The 24,635-nt window shown below is 37.0% G+C and overlaps 1 protein-coding gene across 1 annotated transcript in view; it reads right to left on the reverse strand.

The window, feature by feature from the left end:
* The window catches only part of clstn2b (calsyntenin 2b), a 202,137-nt gene that overhangs the window by 83,324 nt on the left and 94,178 nt on the right, over window positions 1-24,635 (reverse strand). The window contains exon 3 of the mRNA XM_060888779.1: window positions 5,336-5,531. Within this exon, the coding sequence (XP_060744762.1) occupies window positions 5,336-5,531 (196 nt within the window). The remainder of the gene's footprint in view (window positions 1-5,335; window positions 5,532-24,635) is intronic.

A 24,635-nucleotide genomic window follows, 5' to 3' on the forward strand; every position in this document is an offset into this window, starting at 1 on the left:
TTCCAACATTTATTGTCTCTATGAGATAAAATACATTAATATTCAAGGTCACTGACGGTGTAACAGATGATCTGTTTTGTCTCACAGTAAAAAAGCACAACTAAAAACCATGAAGCACAGTAGTCTAGTTACATTAGACTAATTAACACTTTCATTCAGGCATAATGGAAATGATAGAACTCTGTTTACTTCATTCATTCTGTTATTTCTATTCAATTATCTGGGCACAGACCTATGTGTGGACTCCTATAACTGTTATAGCTATTGAGCTATTATTACATATAGGGCCATAGCTACAGTATAAACACACACACACACTCACACACACACACACACAAACACACACACACAAATATTCCTCCCTCTTTCTCCGAAACCCAGCCAGAGAAACTCTCACCCCCCTGGCATGACGTCCGCACAATGCAACAGATGTCAACTACAAATTCAATGTTTTTCAATGAGATAGCAACACAAAGCTTTTCCTCTGCAAGCTCTGAATACCACTCCATCACCCCCGATTCAACCATCCATCAAAAAATCTCAACTGTGTCCATCGTGGTGCTCGTCTTTTAGGACACCAGGCAGGTCTGTAAGCTACTCTGAAAACTGTGCAACATTTGCATATTAAATAATTGTAATTTAGTTTAAAATGTAAAGAAATTGCAGTTTCACTCATAAAGTCTGATAAAACCTCATCCCTTTGTGTACTTTAGAGGTTTTTAATTCAGTTCCTGTTATCACTTCCTGTATGTTAAAGCAGCCATAAAGAGTCATTACTTCACCAGCTTCTCTTTTTATTATAACTCTCTCGTGATGTTAATAAAACAAACAAACAAAAAATTATCATGTTACCAGGAAACCAGAAAGCACAAAAGCTATCCACTGGAGAAAATCTTACTGAGCATTAGTGACACTCGAGACTCCTTCTCTAAATATTCTTGAAACGTCTTAGAGTAGTTACAGAAATCCTCACAGAAATCCCCTTATCATTGACGTGACTTTTACAAAACAGCACATTTTAATCCATGTATTATTAGCCTTAGTTTATGTGAAGCAGCTGGTTTAGTGGTTGCCATGTTGGGAGTTACTCAGGTTTCAGAGTTCAATTCATGGAGTTTGTATTTTCTTCCTGTGACAGTTTTAGTTTTTTTTCGCAGGCACTCTGGCTTCCTCCTCTAGTCCAAAAACATGTGTTATATGCCGATATGCATCTAAATCGTGTGTTGTGTGTGTGTTGTGTGTGTGTAATCTGTCTTTATCCATAGTGTCCTATACCTTTGCCCAGAGTCCCATGTTGCTACATAGGATAAGCAATACAGAAAATGGATGAATGGATGGATAGATTGATAGATTACGCTAAGCGACATGTATACAGGTCCACGTAAACATCCTGTTTCTAGAGAAAGATGAAATATTAGAATGAACACTGATGAAAACCTGTGATTATACTGTATTTCAGCTGGCTCTGCTCTTAGATCTGCTGTCATAGAACATGATTCAACACTTTCTTACCAAGAAATGTATTAATATTTTTTTTTTTTTTTTTTTTTTTACAAATAATCATGCTCTAAAGCCTTGATACATTATGGTGAGTAATCAGTGGAACAATTCACTAGTTTATGCACAGAGTAAAGCTTTGTCTGTATGAATCAGTGCCTATTTATCTTAGAAACCGCTCATATGTAGAACAATACAAGCGTACGTTTGAAAAGACAGCCTCCATCTGTTTATCCAAAGCTCCACAACCCATTTAACTCTGCATCATTATGCACATCCAGTTTGTTTACCTGCACACAAAGATTATTATCTTATTTTGCAGTTTAAATGCTCATGTAAACAAGATACTACAATCGAGCATATCAGACTGAAGCTGTTGTTAGAATTCACCTGGATTTGAGTGCAATACCCAGACTAGCTGTGAATGTGAGAAATAATAACAAGCCGAATAAAGAAGAGTTCTCTCAGAAGAAAAAAACTCCATCAAAGCCATACAAACGTATCAGATAGCACATGCTACATGCCTGGATGAGGCGATAAACTTTGCCATATATTTTAAATGTTTTAAAAGAATTTTGATTATATAGATTTGAAGGTTCAGATTATACAGACGAAGTACATGACACCCCCACTTTCTCTCTGAGATAGATAGATAGATAGATAGATAGATAGATAGATAGATAGATAGATAGATAGATAGATAGATAGATAGATAGATAGATAGATAGATAGATAGATAGATAGCAAATATCCATGAGAATGAAACAGATAAGGGGAGATAAGGAGAGAGAGAGTGAGAATAACAGAGAGAGGGTGTGTGTGTGTAGATAGATAGATAGATAGATAGATAGATAGATAGATAGATAGATAGATAGATAGATAGATAGATAGATAGATAGATGTAGCACATGTAGCAAACATCCAAGAGAATGAAACAGATAAGGGGAGAGAGAGAGCAAGTGAAAGTGAGATAGACAGAGAGAGAGAGTGACAGAGAGGGGAGGGATGGCAAAGAATGAAATAAAGTGAAAATAAGCATCACCCTTAAGGAGCATTGAAACAGGACACAATGGCATCTGTGAAGTGTGCATGAAAGAAGACAGGGTGAAAGGGCAAAAAAAATAAGAAATTCTGCCAAAGAGATTTAAAGAATCAAAGGAGGAAATGTCAGGAGGTCGGGGGACAGAGTGAATCAGATGACTGAAGACAAAGGTGGATAGGGAAAGATAATGTCATGTTGTTTTTTATGAGCTCCTAGGAGCGATGATAGGAACTAAGTGTAGTTTTAACACCGAGGTGACAAGTCTTGCTTCTGTAGGGAAGAAACATCCACACTAACTTTAGAACTGTGACTCAGAGACACGCTGACAAATAATTTGTGACAAAAAAAAAGTGTAAGACTAGTTCAATTCTGTCGTTGATTTAGGTCATGCACGTGTACAGACAACTCCAGTGGGGGCCTTAAGCTGCTACCCTTTTGCTCTTAGCCTGTAAAAACGCTCCCTTAGCCGGGTGTGTAATAATTATAATTTATACAGCTTTAGGGTGGCTCCCAGAGCAAAGATATAGCCTGCAGTGTGCCTGAGACCGCAGACTCGACCCTGGCAGCGATACTGTATAAGATCCAGTTCTTTTCTTTACACCTGAGGTCTGAAAGTTAAAAATATAATAACTGTTACACATGTAATGTTCTGAGTATTGGGAAATATAAAACAAGCATGAATATTTAAAAATACAGTTATAGTATGGATCGCAAGAGAAACAGACTCATCACACTGAATTGTCTTAGCAATATACAGTATGTACATCGAGGTGTGTGTATGTGTTTGTGTGCATGTGTAATATCCCACTTTGTGATTCATATATAAACTACAGTATATTCATTCATTCATTCATCTTCTACCGCTTATCCGAACTACCTCGGGTCACGGGGAGCCTGTGCCTATCTCAGGCATCATCGGGCATCGAACCCCCAACCCTGGAGGTGTGAGGCGAACATGCTAACCACTAAGCCACCTATGCTTCTGTAAAGCTGCTTTGAGATAATGTAAATAAATTATATATATATATATGAAAGTGTTATATATTTAACACTGTAAACTAAACGGACAATTTTCCAGAGATGCCAATCAACCAACCATGCATGTCTTTGGACCGGGGGAGGAAACCCCCGAGGCACGGGGAGAACATGCAAACTCCACACACACAAGGCGGAGGCAGGAATCGAACCCCGACCCTGGAGGTGTGAGGCGAACGTGCTAACCACTAAGCCACCGTGCCCCCCACAGTATATTCAATATAATCAAATTATTTCAAAGGAAATCCATGAATTCGTTTGAGATTTAAACTTCCAGCTTATACGTAAACATCTTTATCTTTATTCTCCCAGGTGTAAGTTTATTCGATCAGTTTCAACACTGCATATCACTGAAACCTGTATTTGTAAAAAGCTCCTATTTTAGGAGTGAACTAGGCTGTGGCTGAGTTTAACGGCACCCTGTGCGACAGTGTCAGACAACCCGTTTGAAGCTGATGAAATGGCCATGTTAGAATAATTAGCCCATTTTAGATGATCTTATATGGTAGGGTTAAGTGGGGGAGCAAACCACCTCTCACACGCTTTAGAAAGAATCCTTCATCATAATCAGTGAAGTGGGCAGGCTGTAAAAATCCCTCCGGTTCATCAGTATCAAAACTTCACAGACAGCTCGATAATCACAGATGGCAATTTATACCTCGCTTATATTTTTTTTCCCTTGATTTGATCACGATCAGATATTCTCAGTATTTGAGGAGACATTTTAGGAGAAGAAAAGGTGTTCAGATAGACTACCTCTGCTGATTTTGATTGAATCAAACTTTGTACAGAAAGTGCCTAATGAATAAGAAAAAAAAATGGATGACTCAACCCTGAAGCAAATGTCTGAGCGATATCCTCTCAAATTTCTTTGCTCTCATTAGGTCTCTTGGTGAGATCACGATCTACTCTGGATATTGGAAAAAGAAAAATAAGTTGGAAAAGGTTGAACACATGGCTTTAAAAAGCATTTTCAGAGTAGGCACATGCCAACCTCCACCAAAAGAAGCAAGAAAAGAAGCTAACATTTTTCCTTTCAGAAAGAGATGATGATGACTGCTAGGCAGATTAAAACCAGAAGATCTGAACGAAAGCTTTGCCCTCTATTTGGCACCCAGAAGAATTCTACAGCAGTCCTTTGTGCATACAGTTATCAGACTTGGCAACAGTAGAAACGCTTGGATTAAATGCGTTTAGTTTGAGAAAAGTCTTTTTTAGTACTCATCTGGATATTAGGAACGTTTTTTTTTTACAAGACTGTTAATTTCATATTTAAAATTCCTGTTTTGCTTTTGCAGCTTTTTACATTGCAGTTCCTCTAAAGGACACAGATGTTTGAAGCTGGAAATCTAGTTAATGAACTGAAAATGAATTTAATAGCATTATTAGTCAATTAGGACCATTAGTATTAATTGAAAGTGGTTGCTTGGTTTTGTGTGTGTGAGCAAAAAAAGCAATGTTTCCAGTCAGGGTTTTATATCTGCATTTTATTTTAAAATACATGCAAATTCACTTAGTTCTTTTTTTTTTTTTTTTTTTACATCCTCCTCTTTTTGTTGCTTATGTATTTCTCTTCCTGTTTTTTTTTTCTTCCTCAACACTTTCTGTGTCAGACTACATCCTGCCTGCTGTTCCCTGGTGTGTTTTTATCCACCCATAATTAGATCAGCGTTTAAACACATTTGGGGCTGATGTGAACCTTCATTTTCAACTACGCTAGAGCATCTAATGCGTAAAGGCAGGTACATATACAGTACGTACTTGTGTGATTTCTTCGCTCCGATGCCTCCAGGACCTGATCCACAATCATGTGCTTGGATGGTGAATGTGTACTCTCTCTGGCGCTCACAGTCGATGGGGCTTCGCGTCCGCAGCTGGCCTTCTCCAGACGTCCTGTTCAGGACCACAGCCTCGAACGGAGCGTCAGAACCATGGACTCCAAATGCGCAGATCTCCCCTAAGGAGAAAAAGATCTAATTAAAATGGAATGGAGTTGACGATCAAAAGCCAGGAAAGGAAAATAATGAAATAATATTATATGATGTGTTGGTACTCATCTCTTTTTTTCTCTTCTGCTTTTTACTTTTTTTTCAAAGAAGAAACATATTTTTAATGTAATAATATATTTTATTATAATGTGAAACAAGCTATGTCAACTCCACACTCTGGATGAAACACACACACACACACATACACATGCTTGGTGAATAGTTTACACACTCTATGATCCCTTTCATCCGTTTCACTTTTCACTTTATGTCACTGCACAAATTATAGCACAAATTTGTTCACTATTTTTTTTCACACTATTACTTAATTAGTGCTTTTATATGGCCTTTATATATTAAATTGCTTTTTTTTTTGCTTAATATACTATATGCAATAACTGGATGAGGAACTGTACATTACACAGTACAGTTCATACAAAACCACAAAATAGCACTAAATCACTGCTAGTTGTTTTTTTACTAGCTGAATTGTACCTCTCAATAATAAAAACACAATACTTTAGCTACATTAGCTAATCTAGCAATCTGCTGTACTGCATTAGCCAGCTAGCTAACAGCTACCTATGATACACTTTTTGCAGTAATCTGATGTTATACTGTATAACGGCATGTTTTTAGAGGAGGGAGGAAACCAGTAAACCCAAAGGAAACCTTCACAAACACCAGATGAACACGCAAAACTCTACAGAGACAGAAACCCGAGCTCAGGATTAAATCAGGGTCTCTAGAAGTATATGAGGTGACACGACCTCCAGCAACTTCAACTGATTCCATTTAATTCATTTAATTGTAAAAAAAAAATCTAAATAAAGCAGAAATATTTAGATTGACAAATTTTGAATCCTAGTGTCACAAATATCATTAACAAAAGAAAGAACACAGAAAGTGATAGAGAATAAAACAGTCCTAATAGACGCAGACACTGATTATAAAGAATTGTGAAAGGATTAAAAGTAAATCAAGCAATAACATAATTAGAGCCACTAATTAGTTTAAAGCACAATAAAGCATCCGAGTCTGGAGGATGGGTGAGTGGAAGGAATTGAGTTAAAGGCAAAGCAAGCTGGAAGAGATGAGTGTTCAGCTGGGTTTTAAATGAGAAGAGGGAGCTAGCTTGAGGATGGAGAGGAATTGTGCTCCAGAGGTTTGAGCCTGCAACAGTAAAAGCCCGATCTCATATTATGCTAAGCCTGGAGGAAGGAACAGAGAGCAGATGGTGTCAAGAAAAGAAAGCTGTATACAGATTAATATGGCACAAGAAAGTATGAGCTAGACCATAAAAACAACTTCAAAAGACAAAAGATTATAAGACAGGAGTTTATATTCTATGCAGAAGTGGATAGGGAGTCAGTGTAGGGATATGTGTTCCCATTGTCTGGTATCAGTATGGACGCTTAACCATAATGAGTCTCTTTTCACTTATTCTGTAAAAAATAGAGTTTCTGTAAAGTGGTGTTTTTAATTCCAAACACATCGGGAAACAAACCTTAACAAGTGCACTTTCTATATTAAATATATCAAACAGGAATTTTGCTTGTTGCTAGTTTGGCACCAGAAATGGGACATTTCATTATCATGATTTAATGATTTTCTTTGAATAACAATGAAATAACAAATAATGGGGGGAAAAACGTAGTGAATGTAGTAATACGCATTCATGTTATTGCAATTAATTGAATGATTATTTTTGCAGAGCCCCACAGAGATCTGCTCATCTGTGCACAGCATGTGGTCTTCACGGGCTATAAGAAACAACAGCTCTATAAAGAAAAACATTTCTATATTCTAGTTTTATATTCGGTGTTAAAGTCAAGCAAGCTACTGATGAGAAAAAGTATAGTGTATTTCTGATTCCTGATTGCCAGAATTGCCAGGTTCCAAATCTAACAACTTTCTATTGCAGACATAAGAAAATCATAAATGTGTACCACTGAATATCTGGGCATTTTGGGCTAGTTTTAAGTCTTCTGGTGCATTTTTCGTGAACTTTTCTTGAGAATTTTGCTGAAGCCTTGGAAACTCTCCTCAAAGGCTGCAAATTTATCTTCCTTTTTTTAATTTAGTAATGATCGTGTAGATTGAGGTACACTTCTGTAGAGAAGCTGTCAAGGTTTTATAACGAAACCCTACGTAAATATTGCATATGCTATTAGACATTTATCTGTATTGTATTTTATCTGTATTTGTATTTGTTTAGGACACATTATCTGATTGATCTGAATTATGTGTTTGTGTTGTGTTACATTCATTCTAAGCAAATATGGCTTACAACTGTTTGCAAATTCTCTGAAATAAAGGCAAATATGCAAGAAGGCGGTACTTTTCCTTTGTCCCCAGGTTGGTACCATTAAGGGCATATCTCTTAGACCTTTACATCTATATCTTTTATATTTATGGATTTTTTACCCAGGAATGAGCATGTGCATGTCCTTTACTGACATTTTAGAGTAAAACATTTTGGTCCCTAAAACCCAAATATTTTGTATATATTAAATGTACAAAAATGCTCCTTAAAAGATACCAGAGTCTGCTGCGAGTGCATTTAGCTTTCTAGAAAATTCTAAAAGTTAAAACATTACATTATATTATTATATTATATATGGGAATATTCTACAGATTTGGGAAATACATTTTTTTTTTTAAAAATATACTGTACAAAAATCTATTCAGCTTGCTTACAGTAGCTTATTACGTATTACAGTAGCTAGAATATACTAAAAAAAAGTTTGTTGATTTGAATAAAGTCATATAATGATAATTAAACAAACAAACAAATAAATAAATAAATAAATACAGTAATATAATATGGGGGGCACGGTGGCTTAGTGGTTAGCACGTTTGCCTCACACCTCCAGCGTTGGGGGTTCGATTCCCACCTCCGCCTTGTGTGTGTGTGGAGTTTGCATGTTCTCCCCGTGCCTCAGGGGACTCCGGTTTCCTCCCCGATCCAAAGACATGCTGGAAAATCTCTGGAAAATTGTCCGTAGTGTGTGATTGCGTGAGTGAATGAGAGTGTGTGTGCCCTGCGATGGGTTGGCACTCCGTCCAGGGTGTATCCTGCCTTGATGCCCGATGACGCCTGAGATCATCAGGCTCAGGCTCCCCGTGACCCGAGAATAGTTCGGATAAGCGGTAGAAGATGAATGAGAGTGAGTGAGTAATATAATATTGAAAAAGTAATATAAGGTTTTGCTTGTCAAATGAATTTCCCTTTTGAGTCTGGTTCCTCTCATGGTTTCTTCCTCTTCCATCTAAGGGAGTTTTTATTTATTGGGGATAAATATAAACACATTTAAATATAAGCCTAATATTAATCTTGAACTTTTGTATAATATTAATCTTTGTATAATGTTAATTTTGTCATTTTTCTTATGTTCTGTAAAGCTGCTTTGAAACAATGTCCATTGCTAACATCCAAATGTGCTATACAAATAAATTTGAATTGAATTGAATTGAATTGAATTGAATTGAATTGAATTTGAAGCACTTTTAACTGAAATGTACAAATCAATGTGAGATCATTTTCTTGCTGTCTAGTAGTTTGAACTGAATTGATCTTAACTTGGATTGTGAGAGAGAGGGTTGGAGAAAGTTACACATACATGTGTCTAAAACTGTGAGGGTCTCATTAGTCTTTGCAGAAAAGTGAACAAAAATTATGGCCACTTTTAGAAGTTTCATCAAACATATTCAGCCAAGCAAAGGTAAGTTGGCAGGCGGAGGACTGGCCACATGCCACTGCCGTTTCAGCCACTCAGACCAGAGTGTGTTTTGAACACAACGCACTGTGACTAAGCTCTGAATTTACAAATCCCTGAGTGCTCATTGGCACTGACTGTGAGTTTTCTGAGCCACCCTGAATGAAAAGGTTAGCAGAGTGTTACATACTATCTGCTTGAGTTCACTGCATGAAGCCAAAACTAAAACCAGATTCAACCAGAACAAGTGAAATGTCAAGCCTCATAGGCTTTTCAAGCAAAGCCCATAATACAGGATTTCATGAGGTCAGACTGACAAAACAGTGAAAACTCTAAATAACACTGAATATTCTGCACACTTCTAAACGTCTAGTGACTCCATCAGTTTCATCCAAAAGGTAACAGTTAATTGCTAACAGATAAAAGCTCACTTGTCTTAATTAACACACCTTTATAAAACGTGTCCCATTATCACCCTCAGAATGTTGTTTGAGAAAGCCAATTTTCCAGATGTTCCTGGATTTAATTCCTAGTCACCATGTCGCTAATTTAGTCACAGGAAAGACTTGTCCACATTTCCTCAACCTCAGGGAAACCACCTTTGTAAGTCATCTCTATATAAACTTCACTCAAATGAATAGACTAATATAGAATCTTAAATTTACTTACAGAATGAAACTAAAATAAAAAGGAAGATTCGATTAGCACAAATATCTACCTTAAATAGCACATTGGTTTAAATTACTGACAGTACATTACTTCCCTTTTCACAAAGAAAACCTTTTTCCAGATGCTAGCAAGATAATAACCCTTACCATACAAACTAGCAGATAGATTACAGTGATGTGTTTCAAATCTCATTTTTATATGCTGGTAAAACTTAGGGGCTTTTTACATCTGGTCACTTCATGCGTTTTCTGTGATCGGATAGCTAATCGATGGTAAAAAGACCAGGTCTAAATGCCCTCCGAAACGTTTTCGAGACGGATATAAATCCGATCGTTCAAACCACTTCAGGAGGTGGTCTGGGACGCATTTCAGATGAAACTGGACAGGTGTAAAAGAATGTGGTTCTTCAAGCCACATACGTCAGCGCTGTACTCCTCCCAAATGGAAGTACGTCACTCGCAAGTGACTCACGAGTCGTGCATCGCGCCAGAAACAAATAAATGTAAATGCTGTTTTTTGTAGCATAACCGTCATAAAAGTTTTTTCTTCTTCTTTTTGATTGCATTCTAAAAACCACATACACCAAAAAGTGTTCCATTTCAATTACCCCGGAAATGAGGTAAAATATATTTGCATTTTCGCGGGAGTAGAAAGATCGGATTGATATCCGATTCGCCAAGACGCATTTATGTGGTCTAACGTAAATGGAACAGTTTTATCAAATCAGATAGCTATCGGATCAGAGAAAACACATGACGTGACCAGGGGTAAAAAGGCCCTTAGATCTCTTAAAGTGTAGATTTATTAGGAATTTTGATCAATTTAGATCTATTCCTAGATGTCTGGTGTAAAATTCATTCATATTTTGTTGAATTGGAGTTAAAGCAGAACTAAAAGTATTAGTTAAAAGACAAATTGCAAGTAGAGATAGGTAAAAACCAAACTTAAGTATAATATAATTCTATTTTCTATCAACAAATGTTAAGCAACATATGTAATGTGAATGCTAGAAAAAAAAAAACTTCTATCTAGGAAATACAGGACGTTCATTTGATGCACATGATTGATTGAATTGAATGTCTTTGTATTCTGTAGAACTATAATTTCCCTTTTGTAGAACTAAGAGGACCAAATGATGTTCCAGAACAGCAATGTCCCTGTTCACAAAGCAAGCTCCATGAAGACAAGGCTTGACAAGTCTGGAGTAGAAGAACTCGAAAATCCTTACAGTAACATCCTAAAATGTAAATAGTTTGTAATAGTTAGTGAAGCAAAGAGGGGAGCGACTGCCTATTGAGGTTTTTTGTGGGAGGAATTGGATGTTCAACAAGTATGTATGGATGTGATAATCAGGTGTCCTCATACTTTTGGACAAACAATGTATGGTTATGCATTCATTTATTCATTCATTAGTTTACTCAATTTTCTAAACAGTTTATCCTATGCAGGGTCGTGGGCAACCTGGAGCCTATCACGGGAGACTTGGGGTACAAGGCAGGGGACACTCGGGTTCTAAACTATCACTAGACAACAATCACACACAACCATTCACACACTACACATTACAGACACAATAGAAATGTCTTGCACTGGGAGGACCTTAAGAAAAGCCCTAGCGCACTAGAGCAACTAATTCAAAGCCCCAACCAAGGAAATGAAAGGCAAATGAATTTGCTTAGAAAATGTTTGTGAATGTATCACAAGGGAAAAGCGTTTGATGATGATGATTTGAGGTTATCCAAGAGTCTGCTCTCAGAAAATCCAGTCTAAATTTATTAATGGATTACAGGAATTAATGTAAATATGTCCATTATACTGCCATCTCTTTTCTGAGAAGGTATGTACATATTCTCTCTCTCTCTCTCTCTCTCTCTCTCTCTCTCTCTCTCTCTCTCTCTCTCTCTCTCTCTCTCTCTCTCTCTCTCACATTCTCTCTCTCATTCTCACTCAATAAAAATTGTCATATAACCTAAACCTATGTGGCTTAGGGGTAATTAATAAACACATACGGTACATACAAAACACATACAAGTCCATGCTACTTCAAGCATTGAAATTATTGTTCATTATACAATTTAAAGAGAAAAAAACCTTTCAGAGCCACTGCTTTTAGCCCTGTAGCTAGACTCTGCTCCAATGAGCTGGTGTCCTCTAAATAATTTACCACAGCAGAGGATCTGATGCAAAGTCTGTTCTGGTTCATGTTTAAAAAGTGGAGTCACTGAACTATGGACAGGTTTATTTATTTATTGTTATTAATTAATGAATTATTATTATTATTATTATTATTATTATTATTATTATTATTATTATTATTATTATTATTATTATTATCATTATTATTATTATTTTTAAATACACAATTTGGTGTATTAAAAGACTTTGCTGAGTCTGCATTTAGAGCACAGTCCACTAGATGATGACCCCTATAATATATTGTTATGTGTAGATGTTTGTGTAAAATTCAGTTATCATTTGGTTCGAGGATTGCATTAAAAAAAAATCAGTATTCTATTAAATTATTAATCATCAGACTCTGCAGGACACTTACAAGAACGTGTAAAGGGTCTAAGGCTGGAGTTAGTTTCAAAGTTCATTACCAGCAACATTCTCTTTTCTCATTCTCTCTTACACGCACACAGCTGGAGGCCGGAGATAGTGTGCACTTATTTAGAGGAGCCGTAATGAAACACAATAGAATCAAAGTGGTTATGGAACTAGTCAAGTAAGAGAAATGGAAGAAATTACAGTCTGTGCAGAGCGTTCAAAACGGGGATAACAATTAACACCAGACAATATGCTTGAAGCTATTTCAGTCCAGTGTGTGTGTGTGTGTGTGTGTGTGTGTGTGTGTGTGTGTGTGAGTGTGTGTGTGCAGGCGTATGTTCTCATTCTAATTGAAATGACACCATTCCAAGCGTAAAAAAGAATGGCTTGTTGAGGCTTGAATGTGATTGGTTTCATCTTTGCTCTCCTCATTTGTCTTTTCCACCCTTGCTTTCCCTCATCCATCTCTCACGCCGCTTCCTTGATGAGAGAGGCGAGGCCAAGTACTCTGGGATTCGGAGCCAACACAACTAACGCAATTACATCCACCACTCAATCCAATCGATACGGGCTCATTCACTGCCCTGTGTTGAACAGCCTCCAGCACTTGTAGCCATTAAACACACACACGCACACACTCGCCCATTTAGCGTCGATTGTGTTTAGGCGTTCGGGTCTAACCGAATAGTACAATCAAGTCATGACAACTCTCTACACAGTGTTAGGCGCATGTTTTTTTCCCTTCTGAAGAGAAACAAAATACAGTACAAGAGATCACTGTGTAAACAGTACATCACAGCTTTACACATACCTTCCAAAACATAAATGGATTCCTGTATGACGCATCCTGTCTGCTTCCTCTGTACAGGAAATATATCAGCCAGCTTTGTGTTTTAGGAATTTATATTCAGGACCATGAATATATAAAGATTACTGTGTACAGAGGAAGAGAGAATGATGTATACAGCTGCTATCTCTCTCTCTTACACACACACACACACACAAACACACACACACATGCGCACACACACACACGCACACACACACACGCACACACACACACACACACACACACACACACACACACACACACACACACACACACACATGTACACAACTTTGTGATAGACACATATTTTCTTTTGCTTCCTGGACAAGTTGTCAGATTGACACCATACCTTTCACTCAAAGAGAGAGACAGAGAGAAGAGATAGAGAGAGAGGGGCATTTCAGAAATGTTTAAGTTGGCATTTTTAGCTACGAGCAGATTTACACTCATACTGTATGAGGTGTTTGTGATTGACATATACTGCACACCTTTTACTGAGAGAGAGAGAGAGAGAGAGAGAGAGAGAGAGAGAGAGAGAGAGAGAGAGAGAGAGAAAATGATTCATTCCAAAAATTCACATGACAAGTTGTATGAAATGATCATTTTTTACAGTAATTAACACCTTAATAGACACTCTTATTGCTAAAAACTTCTACTAAGGTCTTGTGGTTCCTCTGTCTACCCTGTCAAGTTCAAAATGATAAGTTGTAAGACAACATATCTTTTTCATTAGTGTTTGTTTGTCTTGGAGTTGTTGCATAAGATAGACAAGTACAACAAGAACACCGGAAGCTTGGGAGTGGGTGGTCTTTACTTATGTGGGTGGGAAGATGTCATCAGAAATAAAGCTATCAGGACAAGAAAAAGCTTTGTTCATTAATTAAGTAATGTATTGGATGTAGAGGGTTGTTCATGCTGTACAGATTCATCACATTCATTCACATCTCTCTAGTACATGCTTTATTCTGGTTGGGGTAGTGGGAATGGTCTATGCTTCCTCGGAATTGGATGGGATTAGTCTGAGTTTCTGCAGGAAAGGGTATAATTGGTACACATTTCTAAAGCATTGGGTAAAAATGGTCCACATTTCTTTGGAATTGGTTGGGATTGGTCTGTGATTCTGCAGAATTTGGTTGGGATTGGTCTGTGATTCCTCAGAATTTGGTTGGGATTGGTCTGTGATTCTGCAGAATTTGGTTGGGATTGATCTGTGGTTCTGCAGAATTTGGTTGAGATTGGTCTGAGTTATTGCAAGATCAGGTGGGATTTGTATGGGTTTCTACAGGATTACGGGGGATTGGTCTGGGTTTCTGTGGGATTGGGTGGGATTAGTCAAATTTTTATTGGCCAAACTTCCTGCAGAAGCTGACAGGATTGGAGAAAATCTTCTGTAGGGACAATTGTGATTGGTGAAGAAGGTATGGCACATTTAAATTCTGTTGTATTTCATGATAGTTCTAATAAGATGAACCAAATAAACAGCCCACTACTATAATCATTGCTTTTTTTTTTTAAAAATAAAACCTTTTCAGACATGAAATAAGAGGAGCTGATCTGATTTGGAGCTGATCCAGACATCACAGCTCACCTTCCCACACCTTTTAAAGATGTATTCTTTTAAACCTAACTCCTTTTTTTTTTACATTTATTCTGCTGTGCCTCATGTTACCTGTTTTCACAAGTACACCATGATCATTATAAAACTGCATTCTTTTCAGTTTCAGAGCTTTGCAAGAACAAACATTTTTTTTTTGATATTCCAGAATATTCTGAACTTAAATTATTGAATATTCTCATAACTTACTGTCAAATATATTCCTGAATATTCTGATACCTTACAGACTCACACCGAGAGAAAAAGAGATTGACATTTGTGATTGACATTTGTGATTATGACTCCTCATATTCCCTGTCAAAATGATGCCAAACCTATCACTCTCAGAGTGAGAGTGAGACAGTATGTGTGTGAGAGAAAGGGAGAGAGAGAGTGTATATGTGTGTGTGTGTGTGTGTGTGTGAGAGAGAGAGAGAGAGAGAGAGAGAGAGAGAGAGAGAAATAAAGAAAGAACCTCAGGTTTAACAAATGGTCATGTTATGCAGTAGTCATGGTTTTGTTTGAAGTTTGATGATATAAACCCAGTTTTGCCTTCTGTTTGTTTCTAGCCTTCTGCAGGTTAAACGCATTTTTCCATCAATTTTCCCACCCCACTGCTCCCTTACTTTACCTCCAAATAAATCTTATTAAATGTACTTTGTTGTATGAAGGACCCAAACAGAGTGGCTGTGCCTTATTAGCCTTATTTAAGGCCGTCGGTACAGAAGAGTGCAGTTATCTGGCAGAGCTAATCTACAGCTCTGAGTGGAGATATAAATCTTTGACCATATCTGCACTTTGCCTCTGCTCATTCATCACCTTAAAGACCAAAGACCAAATACACTTAATCAAAATTTACTGCCTCCTAAAAACTAGACAAATAGTGACAGTGCACATGTACACTGCTGCTGAGGATCATTTCCCACTTCAAGTTCCTGTTGGTGCCTGGCGACTTTGTAATGATTATATATATAATGGTAACTTGTCTTTTCAGTTATAGTGTCAAGAATTCAGATGGTTGATGTGACCTGTGACAAAATTTTAGGAATGCTTTATGTTTTATCTAAATGGATTCAATATGTCAATAACCATTACACCTCTTAAAGCCATTAGTTTTGGTCACTAGTGGTGGCCTCCTGCTAATAGGCTGTAGTTAAATGCTTATTTAGTAAACCTAATGGATACCAATAATATTAACCTTCGTACTGATCCGACAATTCAAGCTAAATGGAAAGAAGAAATCCTAAAGTAACTCTCATAGGAATTGATCTATGTAGAACCTAAAATAATTCTATCACTTGCTTCGTATACAAATAAAGATCCTTATATGGCTCTTTGTTATCATGTTTGGTTCTATGAAGAAGCTTTAGTATCCATGGAATGTTTCGCTTTAGACTATAACGTCTTTTAGGCACTAATATGGATCTTATATGGCATTGTTGCAGAAATCCTTTTTTGGTTCTTCCTGGAACCTTTGTTTTTAAGAGTGTATGGAAAGCTAAAATGGTCCTTTGTATAGAATATACATTTTAAAGAACCAAATTATTATTATTATTATTATTATTATTATTATTATTATTATTATTATTATTATTATTATTATTATTAACACATTGATTTAAACACAGGGGGGCACGGTGGCTTAGTGGTTAGCACGTTCGCCTCACACTCTAGGGTTGGGGGTTCGATTCCCGCCTCCGCCTTGTGTGTGTGGAGTTTGCATGTTCTCCCCGTGCCTCGGGGGTTTCCTCCGGGTACTCCGGTTTCCTCCCCCGGTCCAAAGACATGCATGGTAGGTTGATTGGCATCTCTGGAAAATTGTCCATAGTGTGTGATTGTGTGAGTGAATGAGAGTGTGTGTGTGCCCTATGATGGGTTGGCACACTGTCCAGGGTGTATCCTGCCTTGATGCCCGATGACGCCTGAGATAGTTAGTAGTTAGCGGTAGAATAAGCGGTAGAAAATGAATGAATGAATGAATGAATGATTTAAACACAGTATGAATTTATTTAAACAAAAACAACTTTGTGTAACAAGCCCTTATTTAAGATTTAGAGACTACTGAAGTGTTTCTAATTTCTCAAATTTCATAAACTTCTTGTTCTTTTTGAAAATATAACTTGAGTTAATTGAATAAACTGAATTCACCAACAGTTTCAATGAAAAAGGCTTAATGTTCTACATAGAACCATTTGTTAGGAAATGTCTAATTGGCCAAGTTCTATATTGATCCCAGAGGAACCTTTTTTTTTGAAGAGTGTAGGTTTTTTTTTTTTTTTTTTTTTTTTTTTTTTTTCACTATAGTGACTTGAAGCAACACTGAAAGAACAAGACATCTGTATCTAGTGTGCCTTCTTTAAGCAGCAACTCTTTTTACACATCATTAAAAATCATGGCTTTTATCTAGGGCACATGAGAGATGCATTTGCATTTGCTGATTGCTTGCAGATGCACTGTGATTCGGTGAGCCAGTCAATGCAAGCAACAGTGCAAGCTAAACACAGGCCACAGGCTACATCCCAAAGTGAAGCGTACTTTACTTTATTCAATTCAATTCAATACACTCTTAAAAACAAAGGTTCCAAGAAGAAACAAAAAAAAAGGGTTTCTGCAGCAATGCCATAGAAGGACCATTTTTGTTGCCTTAAAGTGCTTTTTTTTCAAATGCCATGAAGAACATTTGTTATGGTAAAAGAACCTTTTGTGCAATGGAAACATTAATGCACTATATATTTCTTAATAGAACCATAAACTGGAAGAAAGAACCATATTAGGAATTTTATTTGTTATACAGTATGAAGCATCTCAAATCTATCTACAGTATCTATCTATCTATCTATCTATCTATCTATCTATCTATCTATCTATCTATCTATCTATCTGTATATATATATATATATATATATATATATATATATATATATATACAGATAGATAGATAGATAGATAGATAGATAGATAGATAGATATATATATATATATATATATATATATATATATATATATATATATATATATACACATAGATAGATAGATAGATAGATAGATAGATAGATAGATAGATAGATAGATAGATATAAACTTATTTATTTATATAGATTATATAAATAAAATCTATCTAACAATTAATTAAATATGAAGAAACATGATCTTCAAATTAAATCGTAGCAAATTATACCACAGAGCTGATGACCTTTATTCCTATGATAATACATTATTGTTTCTATAGAAACAGCTTACACATGAATTCAGCAGATTAAATACATGTGATGTTATTTAACAAAGAAAAGGAATCATTCTTAATATAAAAGTCATCTGTAGATATCTGTTTGCTTAGCATTTATGAAAGGAGTGTCAGCGTGTCAGTGCTGTGTATAGGACAATACGTATTCAGGACAGAGGAGTTTCTGTTTTTGGCTTTTTTTTGTTAACATGCTAAATTTTTTTGCAAGACATAAAAATACGGTGTTAAAAGTAAAGGCTGGTTATATCTGCTGTAATTGAAGTAATAATGGGAACTAAAATTTCTCAATATTAATTTTAACTACAAATAGTTAAAAAGCACCACATGCTGTTCATGAATAAAATAATTCATGAGAGTTTTGACAAAGTGCTGTGGCTTAAAAGGAGTAAAAGCTTTTAAAAATGAGCTTTTATAGGAAAATAATCTGGTACATTTGCACCGGATGACATCACACATCACACATCCCTGTCACTGAATATTTTTCTATACAAGCACTCAATTATTTCTTTTTTATGTAATACGTTAAAACAGAATACAACAAAATTACTGACACAACAAATACATAGACTTGGAAAATTTAGGCAGAAGCTTCTGGACTAAAATACACCAGGTCAGTTCCTATTAGGAAGGAACACCTTATATCTGTAATTCTATTTTTTTTTTTAAACACACGCACACAGACACACACACACACACACACACACACACACACACACACACAATCATCCTGACTCCATTTCTCCTTCCCTCCAGGTGCATTTCCTCATTTTCTACTGTAGGTTGTGAATGTAGCTGATGTTCATCATTGTGTGAGTAAAACAGGGCTGAAATGAGCTTTTTCTTCAAATGAAAATACACACTCTGTAATGGTCTTTGTTTTTCCAGACCTTATTAACAAGCCGGCGTCGCTTCACAATGGGAATCAATAGACAAATGCTAATTCATGTCTCTCGTTAACAAGAAACTCTGAGCTGTACGCATACACAGAATCACCCGCAGACACGAGCTAAAGAATTTTATCTTCATAATAAAAATGCACTACAGACCGAGTCTTTCAATATGGATGCACATCTGCAAATTGGGAGATATACGTAGAGTCTGTGTGGATGTGTGTGTGTGTCTGTGTTCATAACACTTTTTTCTACATCTGCTACTGTAAAACAAACTTTCTAACATTTATTTGCTTAATCTTGAAAAGACAAACACATAATGTACTTCATAGTACTTTTACTTTAGCAGCTCTGATTCTTTCATTCATCTTCTACCGCTTATCCAAACTACCTCGGGTCACGGGGAGCCTGTGCCTATCTCAGGCGTCATTGGGCATCAAGGCAGGATACACCCTGGACGGAGTGCCAACCCATCGCAGGGCACACACAAACACTCATTGACTCACACAATCACACACACTATGGACAATTTTCCAGAGATGCCATTCAACCTATCATGCATGTCTTTGGCCCGGGGGAGGAAACCGGAGTACCCGGAGGAAACCCCCGAGGCACGAGGAGAACATACAAACTCCACACACACACAAGGCGGAGGCGGGAATCGAACCCCCAACCCTGGAGGTGTGAGGCGAATACTACTATAACAAAATCATCATTGTTATTCTTGGTCATGTTGGATGACAATCTGAAGTAATTAAGGCGCCGAGATACTGATTCTGATCCGAGATACTGATACTGATCAAAAACTTTAAGCCGATTTGATTAAACATTTCAGATAAATGAACTACATAAGACAAAGTTAGGTCACATGTTACAGGTGGCTTCACATGAGGGCAAATAAATTCCCCATAATACCTCAGGGTGATTTTCCTTGCCACCCTCACCTCCGGCTTGCTCATTAGGGATAGATGTTAGAAATATATAGTATATTAAATTTTAAATTAATATTTTTCAATTAATTTTAACATTTAAATGTATGCATTCACTTATTTTTTTATTTTTATTTTATTATTATTATTTTTTAATTTTTTATACTTCTGTAAAGCTGCGTTGAGACCATGTGAATTGTTAAAGGCGTTATACAAATAAATTTAAATGAATGAAATAATTGAAAAAATGCTGAAAATATAGAAACTCCTAGCAAATTTCTGTCCCTGAATGACATCATGCTTTATGTACACTGATGCAATAAAAAGTCATTTTTATAAATGACTTCTTTTTTTTTTCGTCACTCCACCGGCTGTGTGACTATGTATAATCTGTTAAACTTATGAGTTAATACAAAAAAAACGTGTGGTGGAATTCATAAAAGATAAATGAAGCATAGTAATTTGCCTTAATATTTCATAACGAACACATAGAAATCTCATAATCCTAATTAAAGTCATCCAGTGAAACTTTTAAACGTCAAAATCCTAATGCAACTTCATTTCATTTTGTTCTAATTCTCAGGAATGTAATTGTCTGTCTCATTTGATCAAACGCTCTTTAACCGGCCTTTCATCTTTTCCTCAGGCACAGGTATTTCCGAGAGAAGAGCGGGAGAGCTGAGCCATCATGTCTCATTAATTCTAAACAAACCAAAAAGATCGTGTTGACAACAGAGTCGGAGATGAATTGAGAGCTGTGTTTTTTTTTGCTCTGACATGAAGGAGACCCACCTGTCTCTCTCCTTCTAGCTCTCTCTCTCTTACTGTGTTCTGGGAGAGGTCACTGAGAGTGCACACTGTGCAGTTTAGTTCCCTCAGGCTTTATAGCTCTCACTTCCAACTTATATTACCAATGATCTCTTTCTTTCCTGCTCTCTTTTTATCCCTCAGTCGGTGAGTGTCAGCGTCTAAAAGGCAATCCCGCAGACAGCAGGCGACAGGCCCTTAAGTGCCATGCGAATAAAGGCACTTTTGGGAATCAATAAAGGAGGGCGAAAAAAAAGGAATAAAAAGCAGTCATTCACACAGCTCGAGTCTGTTCGCAATAACCCTGGAGTCAAGCTTTTTTGAGTGGTGCATTTAGTGTGAGTGGCAGCCAAGAGGCAAGTGCTCTAAATGGCCAAGTGGACACACTCTGCTATATTTAGATTTTATGTCGTTTTCACTGCCACATGAGGCTGGAAATGGTGGTGATTGAATATCTAGTAGAAGTTACCAAAAGTTACAGCATTCATACCGAAAGCTTCATTACCAAGAGCCAGTGGATCCCCTTGAGGTTAATGAGTAGGGCTTTAGACATTTTCTGTATTGGCTTCCACTTGTCTCAGACTTATTGGCATTTGTACTTAAACATGTCTCTGTGGGAGGCATGGTACAGTAGCTTAGTGGTTAGCACGTTTGCTCGCACCTCTAGGGTTGAAGGATCGATTCCTCTCTATGCTCTGTGTGAGTAGAGTTTGCATGTTCTCCCTGTGCTACAGTGGTTTCCTGCAGATGCTCCAGTTTCCTGATTCCTTGCTTTGTAGTCTGATTGGATTTCTTTTATTTTTTTAGTGAGTGTGTGTGCCATACGATATAGGCTGCCACCCGGTTCAGGGTATCCCCTGCCTTGTGCTCTGAGACCTCTGGCATAAGCTCTATGCTCCATGTGACCCTGTGTAGGATAAGCAGTATAGAAGATAGATTGATGAAAGGATGGATAGATAGATGGATGGATTTCTCTGTCTTGGGTAGTGATATCGCTAACTAAGGTCTCAGTCTTGTGCACATGCACACTCTGACAAGATGCACTTCCTTCCCTCTAAGAAACAGTCTATTCATTAACAAGGATTTAATGGGTTTCTGTTTTAGTCTTGCTGTCACTTGGACCCAATCTTGACTGAAGAAGCCTCGATTCCTTCAAGCTACTATCTTGACTGGATCTTGGCTAGTCCTGGTCTTGGACTTCTCTTGGATTTGACAGTAGCAGCCTTGACTACGGATGTTCGCAATTATAATACTTTATACATTAAACATTTTATAAAAAATGATTATAAATCCAAGCCAATACATGCACGATAGCACAAGTAAAGAAAGAATCTCTGCTATAAGACTACAAAGACCATTTCCACCTAAATAAACACAATTCCAACACCTAGCGGCTAAACGAACAGACATAAGAAATATGAAAACATTGCACACGCAACAAAACCCACACAAGCAACCGGTCATTACACGATACAAACACAACCGGATTCTGCAGATTCCAAATGGTATAAAGATGAGCACTCAAAACAAAAACTTTTTTATGAACCACCAAGTATATATACAAATATAAGTACAAACACTTTGACATACATGGTGGTGGAATGTTATTGTATTGATCTTATAGAGTAGTACATGCACAAATACATTTGTGTAAACCGGACACTGACAAAGGAGCGCACTAATTATTTTTTTTATTACGGTTATTGTTTTTTTCATGAAGCTTGCCATTAGGGTTCACAGAGCATCTGCTTGAGGCAAGAGATGAAAATTGTGACTGGCATGTTGTAGAACAAAACGACCGAGAACAGTTTTTTAATTATCCATCCTTAATTTAAATTAGTTTTGTTCCACATTTTGGTAACAGAACTCACTTTTTTTTAACTAAGCGGTGTAATTGTACATGGGGGAAAATAGAAAAATGACTAGAAAAAAAATGACTCTGAGTCCAATTTATGAACTGCAGTCATGTTGCCGAGTTTGACTCTCTGACAGAATTCAAAGATCATCCTGACAGTGTTGGTATTTCTATTTAATAAAAGCATATAGAAACACACAAAAGGCTGTTTATGCAATACAGATAGGTATATTTGGAGAAACAGTACATTTTTTTTGTGGTAATGCAAAATTCTGGGCTCAGCAAGAACAGTTAATGGTTTTTTGCCATTTTTCTCTCATATTGCTTGTAACTGATTCCCACCTGATAGCTGCTCTAGGATGGTGATATCTCACATGATTCCACTGAGAGTTATGACCTCATTTTAGTGTGCAGCTCATGCTACCTCACAGGACAGCTGAACATGCATGGAGGCGAAATGACCTATTTTGTGTACATGAAGTAACAGATGCATACAATTGGCTAGCATTTCTCTGACTGACAGGTGGAAGGAAGGACCAATTATGCTCTCTATTATACTCTCTTGGAAACCTATCTGTGGATGCTTGAGAGATTGCCAAGATCCAAAGCCATGATCATCCAACACAAAAGAAAGAACCATAAACTGCTGTGCCATTCAGAAACCTGAATAATGACCTAGTAACCTCAGGAGCCCAGTCTGACTGCTGATTAACTACAGTCTTTTGACTTGCACAATTGATTTCAGCTTCCTTTCATCTCTTTCATTAATGAGCCTAATGAACTATTATCCAAGCCTCTGACATGTCTAGATGTTCCGTCAGTGAAAGACCTAGCATTGTTGCTTTTCTTAGCTCAAATCCTGCCACCAGCAATCAAGCCACAATGAAAAGCACTTCAAGATTTTAAGCAGTAATTTCCTCAAACATACACAGTCTATATCTTAATTACCTGGCAGACTCTTCTTGTCTTCTCACGGGTGACGGAACGCCATTCTCCAAATTCACTGACCTGATTGTGAGTGGTTCTTGAATACTAAATGATCCGATTTGCATTTGCATATTTATTAAATGTGTAGATGTTTGTAAATTGTGTGTGATGGAGCTGACACACAGGTACACACAGGTAAATAGCAATAAAACTGTTAAATGTAGGCTTTGAATTGTGAATTTTTGTCAATATTTAATCCATGTCATACTGAATGTTCCTGTTGTGTATATATATATATACATATTCGGAAAGGTGTCAGACCTCCTTCAATACTTTCAATTTTGTTATGTTGCAGCCTGATGCTATTTGCTATATATATATACAGTATGCTATCCATTCTAGGTCCACTTAAATATATATATTTATTTAAGTGGACCTAGAATGGATCCCTGGAGAACCACTTAAACAATGATCTCACCTAAGCAGTTAATGATCTCCATGTTTTACATTCTAACTCATCCTATTTTTCATATTACGACTTTGAAACTACAAGAAGCATAATTTTACTCCTGCTACTCCCTTAGATCCATTTTTTATCGATTTTCTTTTCTGTTGCTCAGGGGAGCATACACGTTCTTGTCAGTTTATCTTTTCTTTGACATATGTTCTGTACATGTAGGGAAAAGCTATCATATTAGCTAGAAGCACTTTGTGTTACTGAAAAAACACCAGAGACCAAGTTAGCAAATTAAACTAATATACTAAAGGGTTTTGGTCAGCATCCCAGGGTGTGTGTCTGTGTGATGGGTTAATGGGATCCTTTCTGAAAACTCCACTTATAGACACATCCATATTCACTGTTGATCACTCATTCTCTCACTCATTTTCTACCGCTTATCCGAACTACCTCGGGTCACGGGGAGCCTGTGCCTATCTCAGGCGTCATCGGGCATCAAGGCAGGATACACCCTGGACCGAGTGCCAACCCATCGCAGGGCACACACACACTCTCATTCACTCACACAATCACACACTAGGGACAATTTCCCAGAGATGCCAATCA

This window comes from Tachysurus vachellii, chromosome 15, assembly GCF_030014155.1.
Source record: "Tachysurus vachellii isolate PV-2020 chromosome 15, HZAU_Pvac_v1, whole genome shotgun sequence".
In the NCBI taxonomy this organism is placed as follows: domain Eukaryota; kingdom Metazoa; phylum Chordata; class Actinopteri; order Siluriformes; family Bagridae; genus Tachysurus; species Tachysurus vachellii.